General features: G+C 36.6%; 1 protein-coding gene across 5 annotated transcripts in view; it reads left to right on the forward strand.

Moving 5' to 3' along the window:
• The window catches only part of STK24 (serine/threonine kinase 24), a 51,153-nt gene that overhangs the window by 14,398 nt on the left and 14,090 nt on the right, over positions 1-22,665 (forward strand). For 3 of the 5 annotated variants that reach the window (XM_079306908.1, XM_079306909.1, XM_079306910.1), the window contains exon 3: positions 20,333-20,389. In XM_079306908.1, coding sequence (XP_079163034.1) covers positions 20,333-20,389 — 57 coding nt within the window. Of the gene's footprint in view, positions 1-10,344; positions 10,483-20,332; positions 20,390-22,665 lie in introns of all 5 variants that reach the window. The other 2 variants (XM_079306911.1, XM_079306912.1) reach the window with 1 other exon arrangement.

Raw genomic sequence — 22,665 nt, forward strand, 5'->3', positions numbered from 1 at the left:
TGAAGGGCTTTGGTAATGGTTTTTAGACCTGATAACCTGTTACCAGAACTGGACTTAGATGTTACACATAGGTTTGGTCTCAGAAGCATGAGTAGGCAGTTAATCGAGCACAGTAAATTGGATAAATTTTTCCTCATGGCTTCTATGTTTGAAATTACACGGTCAAGGATTGATAGTTAAATTAAGTATGGTGACTGCACCACTGTGCCTTCCTGGTCTGTCTTCTCTAAACAGTTGTAGCCCTTCCCTGTGACATTCTAGTTGTGTGAGCTGTCCCGTCATGTCTTGGTAGTCACAATGAGATCAAAGCCTTGTGACTGCACACGGATCTCAGATTCCTGCTGCTTGTTCCTTATACTGCCTTCATTGGTGTGCCAGCACTTTACAGAGGTATTTGAAGTAATTGTGTAATTGTGTCTCAGAAGGGGTACAAGGGAATGTCATACAGTCCTTTCCTCTTTTCCCACTTTTCCTTGTTCAAAGCTCACTTTGCCAGATTGGAAATTCTGTTGGCAAAGGCTTGTGTGACCTGTTTACTGAGGTGGGTTCCATCTCTTCCAATTAGCAGGGTCCTAATCCAAAACCTTGTTGCCAGCACCAGTGGTGCAGCCTTTTACTTTGTAAATCCATTTACTTCTTCTCTTGTCATTTACCCAAACTGGCATAATCAAGGCAAAGACTACCTGGCCCTCCAGACACTTGACCCTTGATCTCCAGAACATCTCCATCAATTTCACATTGAAATTGAATGTGATGGTTTTAATTACCCTTGGTGTCATTTTTGCCCCCGTGAGAAACCAGCAAGGGGTATTAGCTCTTACAGAATAAGAAACAGAATATGAGAAAGTCTGATGGGAATACCTCTTATTAGTTTTAAAAATGTATAATTACAATGAAGCTGAAAAAGCAAATCCAGTGTTCAGATTTGAACTAAGTGGATGTCCATGTTTTTTGAAGGCGTTATGGCAGTGGTTGCTTTTCCTGATGGAAGGTGAGAGGGGATTGTAGGGCTCTGTACCCTGAATATGGGTTTGGCTGGGTCCGAGTGTCCTTAGGGAAACTTGTGCTTCTTAATGTGAGGAGGACCCTCTGATACCTTCCACATCCCTTTTTTCTGTTCAGTGCAGTAGCCTGTGAGTTTTTACAACTTGTGTCAGCTTCCTAAGATACTCCACCAATAGTGGCTGTGTGTGATTCTCTTTTGCTGTGAAGTACAGCACTTTCTACAGTTAGTAGAATGTGCAACTCCTCATGTACTCATTGCTTGAGTTCTTTGTGAATCTCTGTGTGTTGTTTGTAAGATACTTGGTACTTTTTGTCTTCAAAACAAAACACTTATTTATTTATGCTGTTAAAAATTAGTGTGTGGTGGTTTTTAGATGATGCTGAAGTGGTAGAATCTTTGCAAAGGAAATGTTTTGTAGTTCTATTTGCTTTCTAAAATAAGAGTCAGGTCTTGTTATCAGGTAACGTGTCATCATATATATGTAAACACATGCACAAAAGGGACAGTATTAATATTTAAATGAATTGGTTCATATTCTTGGCTAGAAATCTTAAGTATTTTTCTGCAGGTCTCTGTTGTATTTGAAAGCCAGGATTGCCATATGTAGTTTTAAGGGTCTGACCATCTTTTAGCTCTGTTTCCAACAATGCAGATAATCTGTTGCTGAGAATGTTCGACACATTAATTTTCCATGTGTTGAGTGATTAAGAGACATTATTCCTTCTGTGATTGGACAGTTTAGCACTAATTACGAGAGAGATAATAGCGTCTTGTCACAGAACAAAGTTCTTCGACGTAAGCAAGTAGGGAAACAATAGGATCTCAGTTTATATTGCCAGCCACTTCACCAATTATCATCCTCTACTCTGTGCAGCCTCATGTGTGTTGACCATGTTTCTGGTGGATTTTGGATAAAAAGAGGTACTGTTTATAGGGAACTCTTAATTTGATTTTCTGTTAATTATTTTGGCAGACAGATCAAAATTGGTTTTGGATTTACTGTCCTTTCTCTAGGTAGGCAGAATGTTTTGGTCTTGAGTTTTTTTTATATTTGTTTATTTTTTAATAAACCAAATCATCTGTCTTTGAGAAATCTTTATATTGTTCTTCATTCTGTATTATTCCACACCTTCTTCAAATAAGCTACATGATTTTATTTGTCAGTGTGTTCAGGAACCTGTTGCTTTTTTTAGAAGGCTTATATAAAATACTACTGTGCTTGCCTCTTGCTGCTTTGAGATGATGTGAGAAGAGCTTGTCAAGGCTTTGGTGCCTACTGCATGATATTCGTGGTAGGACGGCTTGAAATAACTACTACAATTTAATGAGCTAATGAAAGTTACTTTGTTCTAGTAACTTTTTAAAAACACTGTTTAATTTCTAGATTCTATCTGGAATAGTGTGATATACTCAAAAGCCTTGTTAAATTTTCTTACTCTGCAGTTCTCTGTATACCCTAATTTAATATTTTGGAAATGTGTTTGCTTTATAGCAAATTCTTCTTTCATATCCAGAAACTAAGCCATATCTGTTCATATGAAATATTCATGCTTTAGCACAATGGGTCTTAAGTGAGAAGCAACTTACTGCTCCCATAAAGCAAGTCTTGCATTCCCTCTAGACTTGGTTCTGTGCATCTCTTATTGGAGGTTTGTGTGCATTTGCTGTGGCCAGAGTTCATGCAAATAAAGTAAAAGCAGTGGTGAAGTGGTATCAGTTTAGGTTGTCATTCTGAGTATGAATTTATTTGTGGGTACACCTTTTTGTCAGAAATCAAGATGTATTTTTATAAACCAGAAATGGAAATGCCCTGTTCTAAAGGCATATTAATAAATACAATATCTTAATGTTCCCATTCTATTGTCTACTGCAGGATGTAGTAAGTAATTGCAGTGTTTCTTTTAAAGTAAATTAAAATAAATTGCAATGTCATGGTTTACATGGGTGCAGATATCTACAGGGATTTCTGTCCCTTATCTGGTGTGTTAAAAACCTGTACTAACGTTCCTTGCTGTCTTTCAAATGAAAGGTTCATCTGTTCCTCTATGATCTGATTAAATGCTCCAAGGACAGAAGAACAGTAGTTCATTTTAGATGCTTTTAGAATTAGAATTCATAAAACTTCTCTGGGTCTGTTTACTTCTTTAGACTTCAGGTTAACCACATTCTTCCTTGTAATGAATTAGGGATTCTTTTCATTCTGTTAATTAAAAAAAAAAAATTATAAATTTGGCTGAATTTTGCTGTCTCTTCTGAGTATTGCTATGGTTCTTATTCTAAATTTTTTTTAGTCTAGAAGCTTGTCAGGTCTGTTTTTTGCATCTTATTCTGCTTGACCAATTTTTCAAGAGCTTAGTTAGATTTGATTCTATGGTTGTTTCTCCTGTCCTTGTTGTTGAAATCAGTTTTTAAGATTCAGATGTTTCTCTGGTAACGTTTCCTCAGTTTTGTTAATAACTTCAAGTATGGCTTTATTGTAACTTAATAATATTTTTATATTTCTTGATCATGTATTATTATTATGAGCAATGAGAATTATGTGTTTATATGTATGTATATGTTAAAAATTTCTTTCATTTCCCTGTCCTAATCTTCTGTACATATGTATGTAATGGCAGAGAAAATAATTTATAAGTACTTTCATCATCCATTATAACTAGGTGCAAATGGCATCAAACTGGTATTGAACTAGTTTTATAGGATGTATTTCAAAAAATATTACTGTGTTTAAAAAAACATAGTGTGTCTAAGCTTGTGTTTCTTCATCCTTCAAATATATTTTTCTAGCACACTTTGGAGCTTCAGAGAATACCTTCTTTTGAACTGTTTAAATCTTTTGACCCAAGAAGAATAAGACTTATAGTATATTTCCCTCTTTATTTCACACAGACAGCTTCCCATTTTATAAATGCATTTTAAGGATTCTTTTAAAAAAGTTTCTAGGAAGCAGTGATTATAGGTTCATAAAGAATAGCTGCCAATAATTTTAACTTTAGGCTTTATGTTGCATAAAACTCTTACGGCTTTTTATTTCCTGTCCAGGATGTACCTACTGCTGAAAGTCAAGTTGGTGTTTCTATAGACAGCAAGAACACTGAAAATGGCTTCTGGTTAACTTTTATGAGTGACACAGTCTACCATAACTTAAAAAAAAAAAAAGAAAAGTGCTTTCATGAAGTTTAGTTAACTGAACTCTGTAGTACAATGAGTTTTGGCAAATGAACTCTGGCAAGAACAAAAAATTAATTATGAAAAATGGTGATTCTGAAATCAATCTGTGGTTTTATTTTTGGTAATCAGATGAATGTGAGGTTGGTAAACAGTGCCATGGCTGAGCCATAGCAAGTCTTGTGTTGGTTAGGGCTTTGTCATACACAAGATCAGTGATAATCTTCTCAGAATAACACAGTGAGTTCACAGTGAGCTGGAAAACTGCAATGCAGTCACTAAAGAACTTCTCAGCAGCAGTTTAACGTTTGGAAAGCCTGTATTCTGGAGGATGACTGAAGTTCAGACTAGGTTTTGTTTTGTCAAGAGAAGGTTGGAAGTAACTCAGAGTGTATATAGGACAGTCCTTCTGTGTTTAAGGGCTGATAGTTTAGTGCTTTCTAATCAGTTATGCCAAAATATGACAAAATGTACTTGCTGAGTGGTCAAGATAAGCAAATTTCATCTGATAATCTCATGTACTGTTTTAAAGGGAAGACTTTTTGGGTTTTGGGAATTATAGGTCATTATTTGCTGTATTTAGAGAAGCCTGAGCTCACATTTAGGAGACTCATGAACTTTAATGTGGATGTGTTGAATATTCTAGGCAATATAACTTGGAATGTGGGTGTTTATGTGGGACTTCAGTAAGTTTATAGTTGATGTTCTTTTGCTTTACAGGTTTAGCTGGTTTACTTTAACATTTATCAGCATCTTTGAACTGATGTGACCTTAAATGTATGCTGTGGGTCAGCCAGAAGTTAATGGACTTGGTGCATTGTGTCATTGTTTGATATAGCAGGCAGCATTCAGCAGGTTTCATCATGCTTCTTGGGGTGGCAGATGGAACAAAGATTTTTCCTGCTTAGCTTTAAGGCTGAAGAGTCCACTGCAAGGATTCTAGTCCCCCACAGGGTCTGCTACCTCAGTACAGAGAGAATTGAAACATGCGAGTAGTTTCTTGATGATCTGTCCTTGTTCTTTGTGCCCTGCCTCACAGCAGCAGCTCATGCCTTTGCAGACCTGACTTGCAAACTGCAGTCCCTGAACTTGGGATGGGCATTAGAACTGTAGAGTCATAAAATTGTTGAAGTTGGAGAAGACCTTTCAAGATGAGGCCCAGCCATAACTTAGCGCCACGATCGCTATGTTCACCATTAAACCATGTGTTCACATTTCCTGAGTGCTTTCAGGGATGGTGACTACTGCTTCCCTGGGTACTCTGTTCCAATACTTTACAACTCTTTCTGTGAAGAAAGTTTTCTGTCAATAAGTTTCTTCTTCTTTGTGGCTGTCCTGTTACTTGTTACCTGGGAGAAGAGACTGACCCCCACCATCCCGCAGCCTCCTTTCAGGTGATTGTAGAGAGCAATAAGGTCACCCTTGAGCCTCCTTTTCTCCTTCACCTCCCCCAGGCGATCCTCATGAGAGTTGTGCTACACACCCTTCCCTAGCCCCACTTCTCTGGACTCACTTATGCAGGATTAAATGAAAAAAATGATAACTATCTTTCATTTTTCCTGATATAATTGCAGCCATGTTGTCATTTTGTGGGGGGTTGAGGTGCTGAAAAGCCTTCTTTTTTCTCTTTACCAAAGCTAGAAGGAATTGTCTTCATCTTTAGGAATTCCTGCAACTGGAATGAGAAGAAGGCTAAGGTTGCAAATTCTGTTACTGTGACAATGTTGAGAACAAAATGAAGCTCACTCTTCTGTGAGCCAGCCCAAGTTCTGGTGTGCTTACTTTTCTTCTGAAGCCGTGGTAACCCCCTGTTCTCATAGGCAGCCCTAGCCTGCAGAGAAGTTGAGTGAGTGCTGCCTTCATTTGTTCATAGTAAATGTGGAGGTGGCTGGACTGCTCAGAGGGTGGTAGGAAGATTTCTGTAGTGATTCTGATAGGCTCTCAGATCTTGTCAGATTACTGATAGAGAGAGAGAGAGTCTAAAGCTTTTGCTCTGAATGAGAAAAAAATTCCTTGTTTGCAATGTCTTTATTCAAAGGTACTGTTTTGAATTGTAGTTTTAGAAACTTGTTATTCCTCTATTTTCCTTCAGCAGTTGAAGCAATTATTATCCCTTTCTGGAATCTGCATAATCTTGCCATATTTTTTCACATTTGTTGAAAAATCTGCCTAGAAAGCAATGGTGACTTCAAGAATTTTGCTGTTGATCAGTGTAATCAGTTCTGCACTTTTAGCCTTTTATGGCTAAGTAATTTTTACTGTACAAATATATCAAGGTTGGGAAGCATTGCCTAGTGTATCTCAAAGAAAACTGAGAGTCTGTAGTAACTATATTTTGTATTTTGTACTTAACTGTATCATGTTATTCTGATCTTGTTTTAAATAAAAATTTAGAAAACTTAAATGTAAAATATCGTTTTTGAAAGTAACATGTTTGTATTGTCCTTGTGATGGCCTTAAAAGCTGCCTCTGTAGTGCTGTGATTGCTGACCTCTGCATGGTATGTGTGCAATTTCACAACTCAGTACCTGATTTTTAGGGAGATCTAACAGGTATGAAAAATAGGATGCAGCAGTGTCTTGTTCCCCATCCTGTTTACATGTTCCTGCCATTTAACTTGTTCTGGATCTGTGTGCTGCATCATGACACAGTTCCCCTGGGAAACAAGTTTCCTCAATGTCTTCTCCCATCCCTACCAAAAAGAACCTGGCTCTTGAGAAGAGCAAACCCTGAACACTAACAGATCAGCCAGATCTGCAATTTACCTGAGATAAAGAATTCTGTGAACTAACAGATCTTGTGTCTACAGACCTGCTAGGTCAGGTAAAAAACAAAAGCAACAAAAAAAAAACCCACAAAAAAAAAAAAAACAACCAAAAAACCAAAACAAATAAAAAAAGCAGACTTAGGTGGCCTAAAAACTGGAGGTGGAGGGAGAGAAAAGATTTTGGTAATGACTTACTTCTACATTAGCAGTAACATGAAGGCCTGCATTCAGTTTGACCATACAGATCAGGATGGCATAGCATTGCTTTCTAACCATATGTATTCTTGTGTCAAATGTCCTTCTGTAAACTTGTGCATTAACTTCTTGCTGCAGGCCTCTGAAATTATTGAAAAGAGAGTATTAATGTGGCATTGAGTTGCAAGCTTTTTGCTGCTGTTACTGCCAAGGGGAGGTCCAACTCTTCCTTGCTAGTTGCCACAGTGGCTGTTGGAACTTTCAGTGAAGTGGTTCAGCTCACTAAATAGGCAGGGGACTAATCACCTCTTTTTTTATTTATATTTTTAAATCTTTTGTTTTAAGGATTAGAGCATTGTATGCTGATGGTTCAGATTAGTCTGAAGTTTTACTCAAGCCCACTGCCAATACATTGTTTATGGAGCTCCAGGCTTAGGTGCATTAGTTTGGTGGACTGGTTCTCTGTTTTCATCCACAATGTGATTAGTCCTGCCATCAGGTGGCTACCAGCCTATTGATCTGTGTTCTCATGAGCCTCTAAAACATTTTTGTTGAAGACTTCTTTACCTATGTTCATCATAATCTGGTGCTTTTACATAGTTACTATGTTTTCATTGCATCTTGAATATTAATTAGCTAGTCTGTGTTACTCAGTTAACTTTTTTTTTACTTAAGTATACTTTGGCATTTGTACAGCTTTTTGGATCAAATTACTTATTCTAAGTGTTCATGTGCTCTGTATGCACACAGTGGTATAAAAGCAGAAGAGTCACATTCTTAAAGGACATTATGGCATGTTGCAAAACATATTAGTCAGCATTTTAAAATGGTTGAATGTTAAACTTTCAGAACTCGTTCTTTGGAAAATGTTGGTTAGACTTGGAAATACTGAACTTCAAAAGGGAACTTTCCTAGTGAATAGGTTTAAGGACAGTACTAGTTCTAGAACAGTGCAGTTCCTGTATTCAGTAGTCAGGGCTTTCAAACAAATTCTTAAGGTTCTTCCATTATACTATTAAATTCAAAGCTGTTACATAAGAGTTGGGATAAACATTATCATTTGGAGGTACTGAGCTTTCTCCCTTTTTGCTTCTTTCAAAAGTTCCTTGAAACTTGAAGATCCTGAACTATTGTAGGTGTGATCTATGTGTACAATGCCATTAGTAGTAAGAGTTTTGAAGAAGAATTGGCCCATGTGTGTTCAATAAAGGGAGTAGTGGAATTTAATAGCATGTGAATGCAAAAAGGGTAGGAAAAGAGGGTTATATCTTGATAAGCTGCAGAGCAGGGGTACAGAAGATGTTGAAAGTTGTGGTAAATCATAAAAAAGCAATTAAAGTGATAAATGGATTGATATCTGAGCTAAGAAGTAAATCTGATTTGTAACTTTCATTTTGAATTTAATTTGATGTAATGGGTGAACAGGAACAGATGTAAGCAATTTAGAGCAATTGTATTTTTGGACAGTGGAGAAGAAGGGGTTCTGGTGCTTCCTGTTTGCTGTTGGAATTTTGTTTCTGGTATAGAGAAGGGAGTAATTATAAACCCCTTGAGTCCTATTGATATGAACTACTCCAGTGATGGAGGTTTAAGATACACAGGTATAGAGTGATGTTTTGGTGGGGAGGGAATTATTAATCTCAGTATTCATTGGCTGCAAGGTTCTTTTGTTAGTTCTACTTTAGATGTAATGCAATTTATCTGAGATAAAGAATTCTGTGAACCAATGCTAATTTACTTTTGGTCCAATTTCTTGATTTGCCTTTGCTTCCAATTCTCTGTTTTGGGACCTTGTACAGTTCATCAATAGCTAGTATCACTTAATAAAATTCAGTTCCATTTGGAGCTTTGATTATGGTTACTTGGCTTCTTGGTGACTATTTATAAGAGGTGAGTAGATCGTCTGGTGGGATTATCATAGGACCACCTAAGTCATTCATTTTAATCTTTGTGTGTCACTGTAAGTGGACTTCCTGGGAAAAGATTTACCCCAGTTAGCAGTTAGGTTTTTTCCCCCATCAGGCAATGGCTTGGTAGGTATGGTTATGAAGTACTTATTTACCTGGTGAACAGGGAAAGGAAGGATAAATCTTGTCATTCCCACTAAGAGTAAAACACATAACTTTTAAAAGGATAGTGGCTGTAAAGGACAGGATTTTTTATTCTTCTACCACTATGTTATGGAGCAAGGAAAGGGAAAGTGGCTGTAGGCAGATGGGAAGAGTATGGCTTTGTGTATGCTTAGTGTTCCAAAGTAATGGTTACCCATTCATTTATGAAGTAAAATGTGTGTTATTCTTCTGCTGTGCAAGCTTCTTGAATTTCGTAGCTAGGAGCTGGTTTTGCAGCCAATTCAAGAAATGTCTGTGCTTCTACTGTAATATACTTTAAAAGAAGTTACAGATCCAGATTGCCCACTAGCTTGCAGCTCTGGGAAATCATGTGCTTAATATGACATGCCTAAGCTTTTGACAGCTGGGCTATAAAGAATCATTTCAATGGTGGAAGGGCATGTGCCCAGGAAATGTGCCAAGGAGGCTGTGAATATGGGCACTGTTAGAGATGACTCATGTTAGGAAAAACATGGAGCTTGTGGCTTTAGCATGTTGGCATGCAAACACAAAAGTCTGCTGAATGCTCTGCAGAAGGAATCTTTTTTCAGCACTGTGACAGAACATTCATTGTTGTGGGTTTTTTTGCAAGCAAGTGGCTCTGCAAGCTCTGCTACAACTAGCTTATGGCAAAAAGAATGTATTTAAAGATTAATTGCATACTGCTGTGGTGATTGCAAGAGGTAATTGTTGAAGCGTGTCGTGTTAGATAGTAGAATTGACTAGTACGTATGTCTAGGAATTAAAATGTGACTTTTTTTCTTGAGACCTGAAGAAGGCAGGAGTTTGAGAGCATTGGAGAATGATTCCAAAGGCAAACAGCTTTTTTTTTATGCACATATAGATGCATAAAATACTGTATACTGAGGTGGTTCTGCTTAGTCTGAAGTGTCATGTTACCTCTGTTTTTCATGGACTTCACAGTCCAAACTGGAATGAACAGTTCTTCTCTTTACTTAGTTTCTGTTCTGCATTGGCTACCCAGCAGATGCCTTTATTCTTTCCTTTGTGGTTGAACATGTTAGATGGCTGACAAACCTTGATGAAAGGACATAAATGCGCCACATGCAAAACCACAATGATTTCTTTGATTGCAGGGACCTTTTGGCCAGCTTGCAGTAAGGACTTGTGTTTAGAAGAGAACCTTTGGGCTCATCTGTATCTCCCTCCCCTCAAAGGGATGGCAGCCCCAGGACAGCTAGCATTCATCCTGACGCCAAGAGACTTCAAAGGAGGTAAGCGCCTCAGAAACGCTCCCCAGACAAAATACTTGTCAGTCCTGCACCCCAGCGTGGTAATATTCTTTACTACAGCATCACCATCATTCATGGCTCCTTTGTGACAGTTTTTTGAGAACTCTGTGAGGCCTCATCAGCTCGTTGCAGCCCCCTTAAGATTCACAAAAGTTGCCCATTGCTGTCGATTTGCTTAAGAATGTGCCCTCAGTGGAAAGCAAAAAGACATGCTACACTTCTGGAGTATAACTCAGACATATACTCCCCTCATTCCCTTAGTTTTTTTATTTTCCTATTTTGGGTGAGGTCCAAACTTGTACTTTTCTCAGTTCTTGTTCCTTAAGGTTAAAGTTGGAGGAAGAAAAAAAGAAACCAAAACCGAATGCTGCTTACTTCACACAGTTTTAAACCCATTTTAAAAATAGATTTCTAAATTAACCCTTTATATCCAGATGATTTCCACCTAACAGTTTGTATACTTGAATTTCTAGTGAGCATTATTCCAGAAAAGTAAATTACTGCATTTTATTCTCCTTGAGGGAAATATGTCCTTAGGAATTATTTTTCCATGTTAGAGATGCTACTTATGTGAAGTACAGCCTTCCAAATGCTTATGGCAAAATATTTTAGAAGAGAAAGCAATTTAAAATAAACAGAAGTTTCCTTGGATATCATAAGTTTAAATACAAAATGCCCATGATAGCTTTAAAATTTACTGTTTTGCAAAAGCAGAGTTTTCAGGGATGACATTGACCCCTTCTCCACCTAGTTCAGGTGAATTGTATGAATACTCAGCTCTAGAGCTTTCTTTTCACATTCTTATTCCAGTATATAGTATATATTATGTGTATTTTATATATATGTGTATATATATATATATATATAAAATTATATATATTTCAGTATATTCTTATTACATGAAAACTAAGATCATGACTGGAATCATAAGGAAGAGCCTTCTAGGGGTTTTTGCTGTGTTGGTTTTTTTTTGTCTTTTTCTTTTTTTTCTCTTAGTAGGAGTATTTGGGCATGTATTAGACCTTTAGTGAAGATGATCATATGTTTGCTGAACAGCTAGCATTTTTTTTTTTTAAGAGTGTAAATTTGGAGAGTGTAGTTGGCACTCAGACCATTTAAGCTTTATTTAGTATATTTAATATATTGAGATAGTAAAGAATTGTCCTGGAAAATAATATCCTGCCTAATTTTACACTTAACATATTTGGAAACAAAGGCAACTTTTCTTTCCCTCATTTGATCTGCATTTTACTCTTTTACTATCAGTGAAAGTGGAGGTAGTTGTGTTTGATTTTTATTTTGGTGTGTGTTTCTTTGTTTTTTGGTTTTGTTTTGCTTGGGTTTTTTTTATATGTGTATTTTGGTTTCTTTTTGGGCAGGGATGTATTTTTACATAAATTTGGTCTTACTCCTGCTTCTTTAGAAATTCAGCAAGGAAGAGTAGAAGCAGGACTGAGAATTGCTAGGCTGCTTTCTAACTAGGTGTCTGTTGATGGACATCTCTTCTGGTAAAATGAGAGACCTAGCTATAGAGGGGAAGTGAAACACTTTAAAAATTCCTTTTTAAGGTGAATCTAGTTACTCCTCTCATCAGTTTTTTCTGGAGGAAGCTGATATTCAAGGCAACATTCTTTCTCTTTGGAGCCTTTCAAATTGATATTAGAACTCAATCATTCATTTGGGAAGCAAAATCGATTTTAACTGTTTTCTTTACTAGTATACTAGATGATCTACTTAAGAATGGCAAAATTTTTAGTCATACTTTCTTGGTGAATAGTTTATCTTAATCTCTATTTCATACCATCTGCTTTTGCTTCTCTTACACCTTGAAACCCCAAGGTGGTGTATGAATTTGCAAGGTTAAAGGTAACTAATTCATGGCATCTGTTAGTGTTTCAGTACTTTTTCACCTTTCTAAGAAAACTGGACAGTACTTGAAGACTCTGCTCTAAAGCATGGATTGTTAGTTGTGTCAGGATGGGGAGAGTTTATTCAGAGGATGTCTTTGGTGGCATACCTGTGTATGTGTAGTGTTGTTGCTGCACAAAATAGTTTCTCTTGTTCTTTGAAACCAGCAGTTTTCTTTCTATGCCATCTGACTTTCAAATGCTTTGAAACGAGTGTCTTTAGATAATACTAGAATTTGATTTTACTTAATGAAATTTGAAATAGCATAAGCAGATAGCTTTCAAATAATATACCAATCTATACAAATTCATGTTGTAGTAGTAGGAGAAATCAGATGGAAAACATTAGCAGGCAATTAGGTTGTCAAAGAAAAGCTCAAGTGAAGGATTAGGTGCTCTGTGGAATTCTGTGTTTCAAAGGAATTGTTGGAATAATGGTGGTATTCTTATTAATGAGGCTAAAATTTTGCTGTTCTTTCAGATATGGAAAAAAAATTACAATGCCTTTGCCATCAAGCACAAACTATACCGTCTTAGAAAGATGATGTGAATTAGTATAGAAAGATATTTTTTTTCTGACTTTGTTTTCTGCAAAGACAAGTCCAAAAATTTTTGAAAACATTGTAGCCTTTCCTGAAACTGTTAACAGCCATTGGACTGGAGTTTTAGAGTAATAGGATTGGTTTGTCCATTTGCAGTGCAAAGGACTTTATTTACTACTTACACTGACAGAACTGGGTGCCTATAATGTTCAAATCTTGGAGAAACTTAATGTGAGTATCTGCCTTTTGGTATCAGTGATCCTATCTTTGTCAAATCCTTGCTGTCTGTTGAAAGAGTTATTCTATGGCATTGAGCAATCAGACTGGCTTCTGGATAGGCTGCTTGAAGTTAGGGGTGCATTGCTTACCTTCTGTCCCTTTCCAATGATTGTGTATTGGAAAGAATGGAATGAAAGAGCAGATAGTGAGTGATATGCTACTCATTCTGTTCTATTAACATATGGCAGCACTGGATGTAGATCTCATTTGATTTAAATTGAGACAAAAATACATGTGTCTATATATACATATATATATATATATATATATATATATGTAACATTTATAACTAGTAAAAAAATTGCAAGAATTGAAGCCATGAGGTAGATAGCAAAATTGTTGATTTGCTGCATAACAGTAATAGCCACTTTGTACTTACTCCTGAAGAACTTGATTTTGGCAGTTGTTACCTGTTATAATAATAATCTGTGGGTTTACAAATTGAAGAGTCAGCTATTGGAAAGTTTGCAAATCCTGATGAATTTCAATGATGTAATGGCAATACATCAACTCATAGGCATCCTCTCTCTAAAGCATTAAATAATTATTTCCTTGTATGAGTCATATTTGTTATGATAGGATGAGCTCCAGGGCAAGGACAATTTACAATGTTTTGGAGGTCTTGATACTTCTTGATGTGTGTTCTCAGATTTGAGACAGTTGGGTACCTTTATTGTTGTGGAAAGTTTTGGGAGCAGGAATCACAAATACATAAATGCCATTTTCTGTCGTTGCCCAAATTCATCATTTATGGCATCTCACAGAATGTAATATTTTTTTTATGTCTGATCTGTATCTTTGTGTGTAATCTCCCAATGTCCACGTGTGTTAATAAATAATCATCTCAAATACCAGGGTTCTTCATCCTGTATAATGAGACAGGGTCTACAGTTGTGACTTGGTATTGAAGGGAGAGGGTGAATAAATAAGAAGGTGCCTGAAGCTGTGCTTGATGACTGAGAGGAAAGGGTGGCACTTTGAAAAATTCAGATACATGAACTATCGTATTCCTTAAGGAGGTATAGTTCTCTGGTTAATCATTGTTCCTCTTGTTATGAAGGGTGGCAGGATTACAAATGTTTTCAGATTCATTTTAGACAGGTAGATTTGTGCTTCTGTTTTTGGTGGGTTACCATGGCATGTTTTGGGGCAGGCCCTTCTTTTTCTTTGTGGGTGTGAGATGGGTGAAAGTATCTTTGGCATTTCCTTTGGCATTACATGACTCTGCCACCTGGTGGCATTGACAAACAGCAGGGGCTTCAGATGCAGTTAAAAGTACCAGGGTGAATAGATCCTGAAAAAAATCCTTCTTTATTTCAAAAATGGAGGGAATCAGTTGGAAAGGTGGCTTAAAGTAGATATGGCAGACAAGACCCTTGATGTCTGCATCTCGTTTTTCAAGTCAAGCATTTAAGAATCAGTATGCAAGTATTTAAAGAACTTCTGATTGCTACACCTGTTAGACTTCTCTGGGTTTTTAAATATGAGATTAACAGAAGACAAATCCCCAACTACTTGTCGCAGGAATACAATTCAGAGAAATTATCCTGTTGCATGCATTGTGTACTTCAGGATTCTTTAATCTATTTTCTTATGCTTGGAGAATTATGAATATCAATACTAAATTTATACCAGTACTTAAATATAAGAGTCTTTTCCTGGGCCTTACTACTTTGGCATAACTGAAAAAAATATTAAACAAATTATCACATCTCAAGTTGTGTGGTGAATATCAGTTTTGGTACTAGTTTGTTTTTTTCAGATCAGTTTAAGTTCTGTCTTTTTGTTTTTCAGTATTCTAGGTCTCCTAATGCAGTGATGGTAAAATTTCTGTATATAGGTCAATTTAGCAAATCTATTATATCAAACAAATATATTATCTCTAGCCTCTGATTGTTCATTGGAGTTTAAATGCTTGTAAATAGAGATTCTAAGTGGAGTTTGGACATGGTTTGTGTCCATAACTAAACAAGCTTTTTACATACGTTTATAAATAAACTTTGTTCTGCTGCTAATTGTGTACTGTAAATTTAGGGTGGGAAATGCCTTTTCCCACAATGAGTTCAAGTTGGGAAATTCTCTTTCTTACAATAGGTGTAGGGAGATTTTATTTCCCTTAAAAACAAACATATGCTTACTATTGTTACTACGGTTTTCAAATTGCACGGGTCATTCAATGCACTTACTTCAATGTCCTTCCAGTCCTTCTCTTTTGTGACTGTGTTAGATTTTCCTCAGCAGTCTTTCCTTCCCACAAGAAGGAGATTTAGAAACAATTTCATCAGTACATACTTGTGTTGATTGCTTTAGCGTGGTCTCTCCTGCATCATATCAATGTGCCAAGAAATGTGTATGTTCTTCACATAAAAGAAATATGAAGCATCTCTGAAGGTAGGCTTCTCCCATGCTTATTCAGATTTTTTTTTAACTTAAAAGTCCTTGATTACTTGTTTTTGTAAGTCTTCTGTCTTCCTCATATTTCAGTTAAACTGAAATACTGTTGAGAATCTATAGGAGTTTTTTGGTGGATGGCCCTTTTTTCCCCCAGTGTATACTCTTCAGTTTTTATATACTAGAAATTCTCCACCTACTGTATCTGCACTTACTTTGCAAATGCTTTCATGGTATAGAAGTAACTTGATGAAGGTAAAGTGCTATTGTAAGGTTATCTGTGGTTCCAGAGTTAAAATCAGAAGTCAGACTTCAAGAAGAGCAAACATAGTTTGGAAAGGATCTACAGAAACTCTGTTAAGAGTTTCTTCTGGATTCCAAAGCTGTTCCTTTCTTCATTTTTAGGGTATCAGAGGAAAGCCTCTTGTTCTTGCTGTGGAAGAGGAAATGTTCCATGTGCCCTCATTAATCTGCTCATCTAAGTTTATGGAGAAATAATAATCCTAAATTTGGATGGATGACTCACCATAGCTTCACTGTATTGTGAAGAAAATGTAATACTGCATTGTGGCTGATGCTTAAAAGAAGAAAGCTGGTCTAGTTTCGGATCTTAAAATGGAGCACTGAATATTGCTAGTGTCAGTATATAAATGTTGTATCTTCTTGAAAGTGTGATTATGTGTAATATATAATTACTAATCTAGGCTATGGATGAAAATGTAGTGCTTTCAGAGTTCTGTTTGAGTGCAAAAGGGGAATATATGCTGAAGAGGGTGAGAAGTTCAGCAAAAAAAGAATTTGGGCAGCTTTAAAAAGGCAAGTGATGGTAGGTGTTGGGGAATGTGAAGCATGCCAGAGATACTCAGAAAAGAAGGAAAGGAGGAGGCCCGTTGCTGTGGTGATGCCAAAGCCAATTGATAGTAGTGCTGTGCTGGCCTTGTGCTGTTGTTACAAGGCTTTATCTCAGGCTTTGGTAGTGGGGGGCCACAGGGGCAGCTTCTGTGAGAAGCTGCTGGAAGCTTTCCCCAAGTCCCATAGAGCCAGTGCCAGCTGGCTCCAGGATGGATGTGCTGCTGGCCAAGGCTGAGCCTGTGGCAGTGCCTTTGGGATAGCAGATTTAAGAAGGGAGGAAAAAGCCTGCACGACTGCAGCTGGAGAGAGGAGAGAGAATAAGTGAGAGGAAGAGCCCTGCAGACACCAAGGTCAGTGGAGAAGGGGTGGGGGAGGAGGTGCTCAAATGCTGTAGCTGAGATTCCCCTGCAGACCATGGAGGTCAGTGGGAGCACAGAGATCCACCTGCAGCCCGTGGGGGAGACCCACACCATCCACATGGGTGGGTCTGCCTGGGACCCTGTGGGAAGCTCACACTGGAGCAGGCTCCTGGCAGGACCACTACCCTTATGGAGAGATGATCCCACTCTGGAGCAGGTTTGACAGGACTTATGGCACTGTTCCCTAAGGACTGCACCCGATGGAAGGGACCCACACTGGAGCAGTTCATGAAGAAGTGCAGCCCATGGGAAGGACTCATGTTGGAGCAGTCCATGAAGGGCTGTCTCCTGTGGGAGCAGGACAGGAGTGTGAAGAGCCCTCCCTCTGAGCAGAAAGGAGTGGCAGAGACAGCATGTGATGAACTGACCACAGTCCCCATTTCCCATCCTCTGGTTCACTGGGGGGAGGAGATGGAAAAAACTGGAAGAGAAATTCAAGCCCATGGATGAGGGGCAATGGGGAATGGGTTTTAAAATTTGGTTTTATTTGTCATCATACTACTCTGATTTGACTGGTAGTAAATTAAACTGATGTTCCCAGTTTTAGTCTGCTTTACCCATGAGGGCAACTGGAGATGGTTCTCTCCCTGTCCTTATCTCACCCCATTAGCCTTTTGCTGTATTCTCTCTCCCATATCCAGGTGAGAAAGGGAGTGACAGAATGCTTTGGGGGATACCTAGCATCAAAGCCCCCACAGCCAGAAAGTCAGTAGATATTATAGGTTATTTGCTCTAAGATGAAATGTATATTGAAAAATTCATTACAGTTGTCTCACCAAAAGGATTTATTTGTATTTTCTTGTTAAGCAATATATGCAGATTTTATATAAGAAAGCTTAAAAAAATTCCCAAAATTATTAGGGAAAGATGGTAGTAAGATTTGCTACCATAGTAATTAAATTTATTTGATTAGTTTCACCTCTATGAATCATATGAATGTGTTCAGATACTTCATATGAATGATGGAAACTTTAAAAAGAAAAACCCAAAACCATCTGTGAAGTTGAGTAATATTTCTGAGGCAAGGGGGAGCCGTAGAGAATTAAAAATAATTTTGAATGTAGGGATCCAGGTAAAAAGATGCCATCATTGTAATAGATTGCTGTTATTCAGCTTTACACGGGTCTACAGATACAGTTGTGTGTATGTGCTTTTCTTAACTGTATTTCCATACTTCATTTGTTTTAAAATGTAGAATTACTAAGTTTACTAAATCTATGGCTTTTGTGTTGTAAATTCAGACATGTGGCCTCTGGTAACTGATGATGAAAGTTTCAGGTGCAAAAACCAATTGAACTAGAAAAATAATTAAAATGATAAATGATTATTTTAAAAGACTATGAGTAATATAACATAGTAGTGCAATTGTGTAACTATGTAATTAAAATTATATTCTTAAATATTTTTGTTAGTTATTTTCTACCTCTAATTTCTAGTTTTCAACTGGAGAATTTGATACCTTCCATTCTAGAGGGTTTATTTTTTGGGAAATTATATCTTATTTTGAGTTGTTAACTCCTTAAATCTTTGAGATAATTGAGGTAGTAAAAAAGGGAAGATGCACCTCTTGTTGACCTTTGTGTGAAGTGTTGTGAATGTTTGGGGGTTTTCCTTTTTTTTTTTTTTTTTTTTCCCTCCCTTCTTTTCTTCCTTATTCTTGAAAGGGTCAAGGATTTACTTTACCTTGTAAAGCCCTTGTAAAGGACTTCCTTTACCTTGTTCTTTCCCAGCCAGGCATTTTCAGTGAACTAGGAAGTAGTGATGACTTGACATGTTTGTGTTTAATTCCATGTATGTTTAAAACACATTTTATCAGTGCTAGGACCTGGAGCCTTGAAGGGACAGGAAAAACATGAAAAAGTTTTAGCAGAAAAACAAGTATTTCAGTACTATAAAGGGACTGTTTCAAGATGAGTTGCAGTTCCTGGAATATTTGTGGTGTCTGCAGAAGTAAGCACTATCAGTTTGTTGTTTGTCAGTGCTGAGATAAATTGTATTTTTAAATTACTGTTTCTTCCTAAAAAATGTGTTCTGGCTCTCTTAAAATATTTTTAACAAGACTATGTTGGTCAAATAGCATGAGTTGATTCCTGAAGAAAGGTGTCTAAATTTAGTTGAATATGTATGTTAAAAATAGTGGATGATGAAGGAACTCTAATCCAGGGTCTTATCTAAAAATAGAACAGTATGTGTAACTGGAGGTAGGAAAAATGCACATTTACCTCCAGCAGGTGCATTCTAAGTCCAGAGAGGGAGTGCATGCAGTGAATTATAGATATAATAATGACTAAAAGACTTAAGTGAGTCCTAAGGACTGAAATCTTAATCCCTCAGAGGATTTAGATGAAGTTATGTCCTGCAATACATTTACCACTTCTCTAAAAATTTGAATCCATCCTTACAGATGAGAATTCAGAGTCAGATGCCCTGGCTGTGAGCCATTATTTTTACATGAAGTTTTTTTATGTCAGATAAAGATTATTGCTATTTATGTGCTCCTTGGTCTGAGATATATCTACACTATTATGGTAGAGGTCTTGTGAAAGTTTGGTACATACCATAGAGGTGAAACTAATAAAGCTTAAAGTAACTTGATAATCAGAAGAACTAAACCACCAGTGTGTTTTGTGCAGCAATTTCATTTGAATACTATTGTATTCTACAGTAGTAGTAGACAGAGAATAGATTTGTGGCTTGGCTTTATTGTGTGTATTAAGGCTGGTACTACAAGGAAAAGGTGGATGAACTTCTCTTAGTGTATTTGGGAAAAAAATGCAGCAAACAGTGGGAAGAAATGGTTGGGTCCAATCTCTTAGCACAGTGTGTTGTATATCTGTGTTAAACAGTCCTGGAATATGTATCAAGGTTTTCTTTAGAAATACAGTAGCTTGTTATTGTTGTTGCCTTTTCTTTTACTAGCTGAAGCTAGTAAATTGTTACAATCATCTTAAACAATCTTGCTTCTTCTTTCTTGAACACAGCTATGCAAATTTCTATACCATATATCAGATGCATAAGCATTAGTGGAGAAAACTACTTGACTGTTCAAGAAAATGAAACAAATATGAAGAGTAAATTCTATTTCAATTTAAACTAGACAGGAATCAAGCTTACTAAAGAAAATATTTTGAGGTATCTGTACAAATAAAGACGATAAAAAAATTGAGATAATATTTTGTAACAAAAGGAAATATATGCAACACTATTAATATTTGGAATGTCCATAATTTTAATTTGAAAATGAAATTGCATTCTCCTCCATGCACACACTTTTGAGTAAAGAGTCCAAAGATTCTTTTGAGGAACAGTTAAATATTAGTAGTGTTTCAAAACTACGGACAATTTATTCAGCCAAAAGAATGGAGCAAGTTCCATTTACTACTTTGTTGTTTGTTTTTTTTTTTCCCTTAGTACATTTTTGGTGTTTTTTTTTGTTTTGCAGGATACAAAATTATGGATAATAATGGAATATCTAGGTGGAGGCTCTGCCCTTGATCTAGTAAGTAAATTCACTTTTTTTTTGTTACTTTACTTCCTGTAATTATTTTCCTACTTTATAGTTCTGGAAACTAGAGTAGATCACTTGGCTGTGGCAATGTTCACTTTCAGTAAAGAAGAAGAGTATTTGTCAATGCCAGAAAAATGTTACTTTCCATGAGGCATGACTGATTATTTGTGTAAATAGAGGGGAACTAAGCAACATAATATTGGAAGCAGGATATAAACATCTCAGAATACTAATCTTCAGTCAGCCAGAGAGCACTAGTGCCTGAAAATAGTTTTTTGTATCTCTTAGTTCTGCCACCACAACTCTTCTTAGTTTATACATTTTAATGTATCTTCCTCACCACCTCCTCCCCCAAACAAATAAACAAAAGATTCCTTGATTGAAGTCTAAACAGACTGAAATACAATTTAGGCTGGTATTAAAAATAGTATTTCAAAGAAATAGGAGAAGCTGTGGACTGCATGGAGGGTAGACCAAGGGGCTGTGCAATCACCAAGTGTATGAAATTTAACCAGAGCAAGTGCCTCATTCTGCACCTGGGATGGAGTACCCAGGTTTGAATTGGAATTCAAAGGGTCAGTGTAGATCATGTTTTCTGTGACTGGATGCTGACATTCACTTCAGCTATTAAAAAGCACCCAAGCCACCTCCCAAAGGACACACCTTCTTATGTTCATTGTGGATTTTAAAACCATATAATAGAAATAATAATGCATGTTTTAAGTATGTTAAAATTGTTATACAAATTGAGGCAGAATGTCTTTGTAGCAGAGTTTGCAGTTGTCAAATGAGGTAACTGATAAATGCTTGAGGAAAGAGCAAAAGGAGAAAGGTCACTCTAAAGGGATTCTGTTGGTGACATTCAGAAGACAGGGGTGGTTATTCAATGTGGGTGCCCTGCAGTTGTGTATTTTTTTAACCCATTTATACCTTTAGTTCCCACATCTGTTAGGTTGTTCTGTGGTTGTGTAAAAATTCATGCTGTTCCCCATAAACATATGATAAAAAATGTTTATTTATAGTTGTGATTGCTTTTTAGAGCAATTAGAAATTGGGTTTACTTTTATAAATTAGCTAATATTTTAGGTATAGGTATAAAAGGTAGAATGAAAGGTATAAAAGAGCAGAATGAAAACACGTTACCATATTTTCTTTTATTTTCATCACACAAATTTCACTTGTGTGATGACTATGGGTTTATTCACTAAGTTTGTTGCTTAGAAATAGTAGAAAGTCCTTACTCACATCCTAAAATGTTATTGAAGAAATTGCACCACAGAACTGAAATAATCATCTAAGTGTCTATTAAGTACCTTTTGTGTGCTTGATTAATTTTCAGTTTATGTTCTGGTGCATGTTCTAGTTCTAACATGCACATTATGGTTCTCAATTAGAGTCTGGCATGCTTTGCCACATTTTCATACTTGAGGCAAGGATTACCTGGTACCTTGAATTCTGTGTTTAGAGAATGTCATGCTAACTTGATGTTTTCTGTACTTGAATATACATTGAATGATTTCACAAGAAAAAGTACATATAATACAACTGCATGTACATTTTATTGTTCAGACTTTGAGTATAGTTCAAGTTTGTGACCATATTCTCAGATTTGCTCTATTCAATAATTCCTCCTCACTAAGGTGAGCTGGTAAGAGATTTTCCCCCATTAGATGTGCTGTGTCATATTCCCAGATCTCAAACTGGTGCTTGCAGCCTGGCAGGAGCAAAGCTTTGAGAATATTTTAGTGGGTTTCAGGTAGTGGTGATATGGTATGTATTATCAGGGCTAAGGAAAATAATACTGTAACTAAAGCTGCAAAGATAAAGCAAATGCATTGTTACATGAAATATTACCTCTGTTGCTATGCATGAGGGTTTCTGAGGGATGTACTATTTTTAATTTTCATCTGAAAATCTTTATCTGAAATGCTTTCCTTGTCACAGAATGAAGCTTTAGAGGTACAATGTTTTGATTGTGCTTCAGTGAGTGCTATTGTGGAGTAAACTAGAATAGTGAAATATTTCCAATATTAACTGTTGGACACAAAGTTTCAGTGTCTCTCTTAAGATGCCCTTATTGTTTGAATTTCTCTGGGTATTGACCTTTCTTCTGTTAGTCTCACTTTTAAAATTCATAGCAGATGTAAAGATCTTGGAATCATCTAACACTACTGATTCTTCTCATAAGAATTACTTGGAATATTTTAACAATTAGCAGATCTGTATTTCCAGTGTTACACGAAGAAAGTTAGCATTTTAAAATATGT

This window comes from Erithacus rubecula, assembly GCF_903797595.1.
Source record: "Erithacus rubecula genome assembly, chromosome: 1".
Taxonomy (NCBI): Eukaryota; Metazoa; Chordata; class Aves; order Passeriformes; family Muscicapidae; genus Erithacus; species Erithacus rubecula.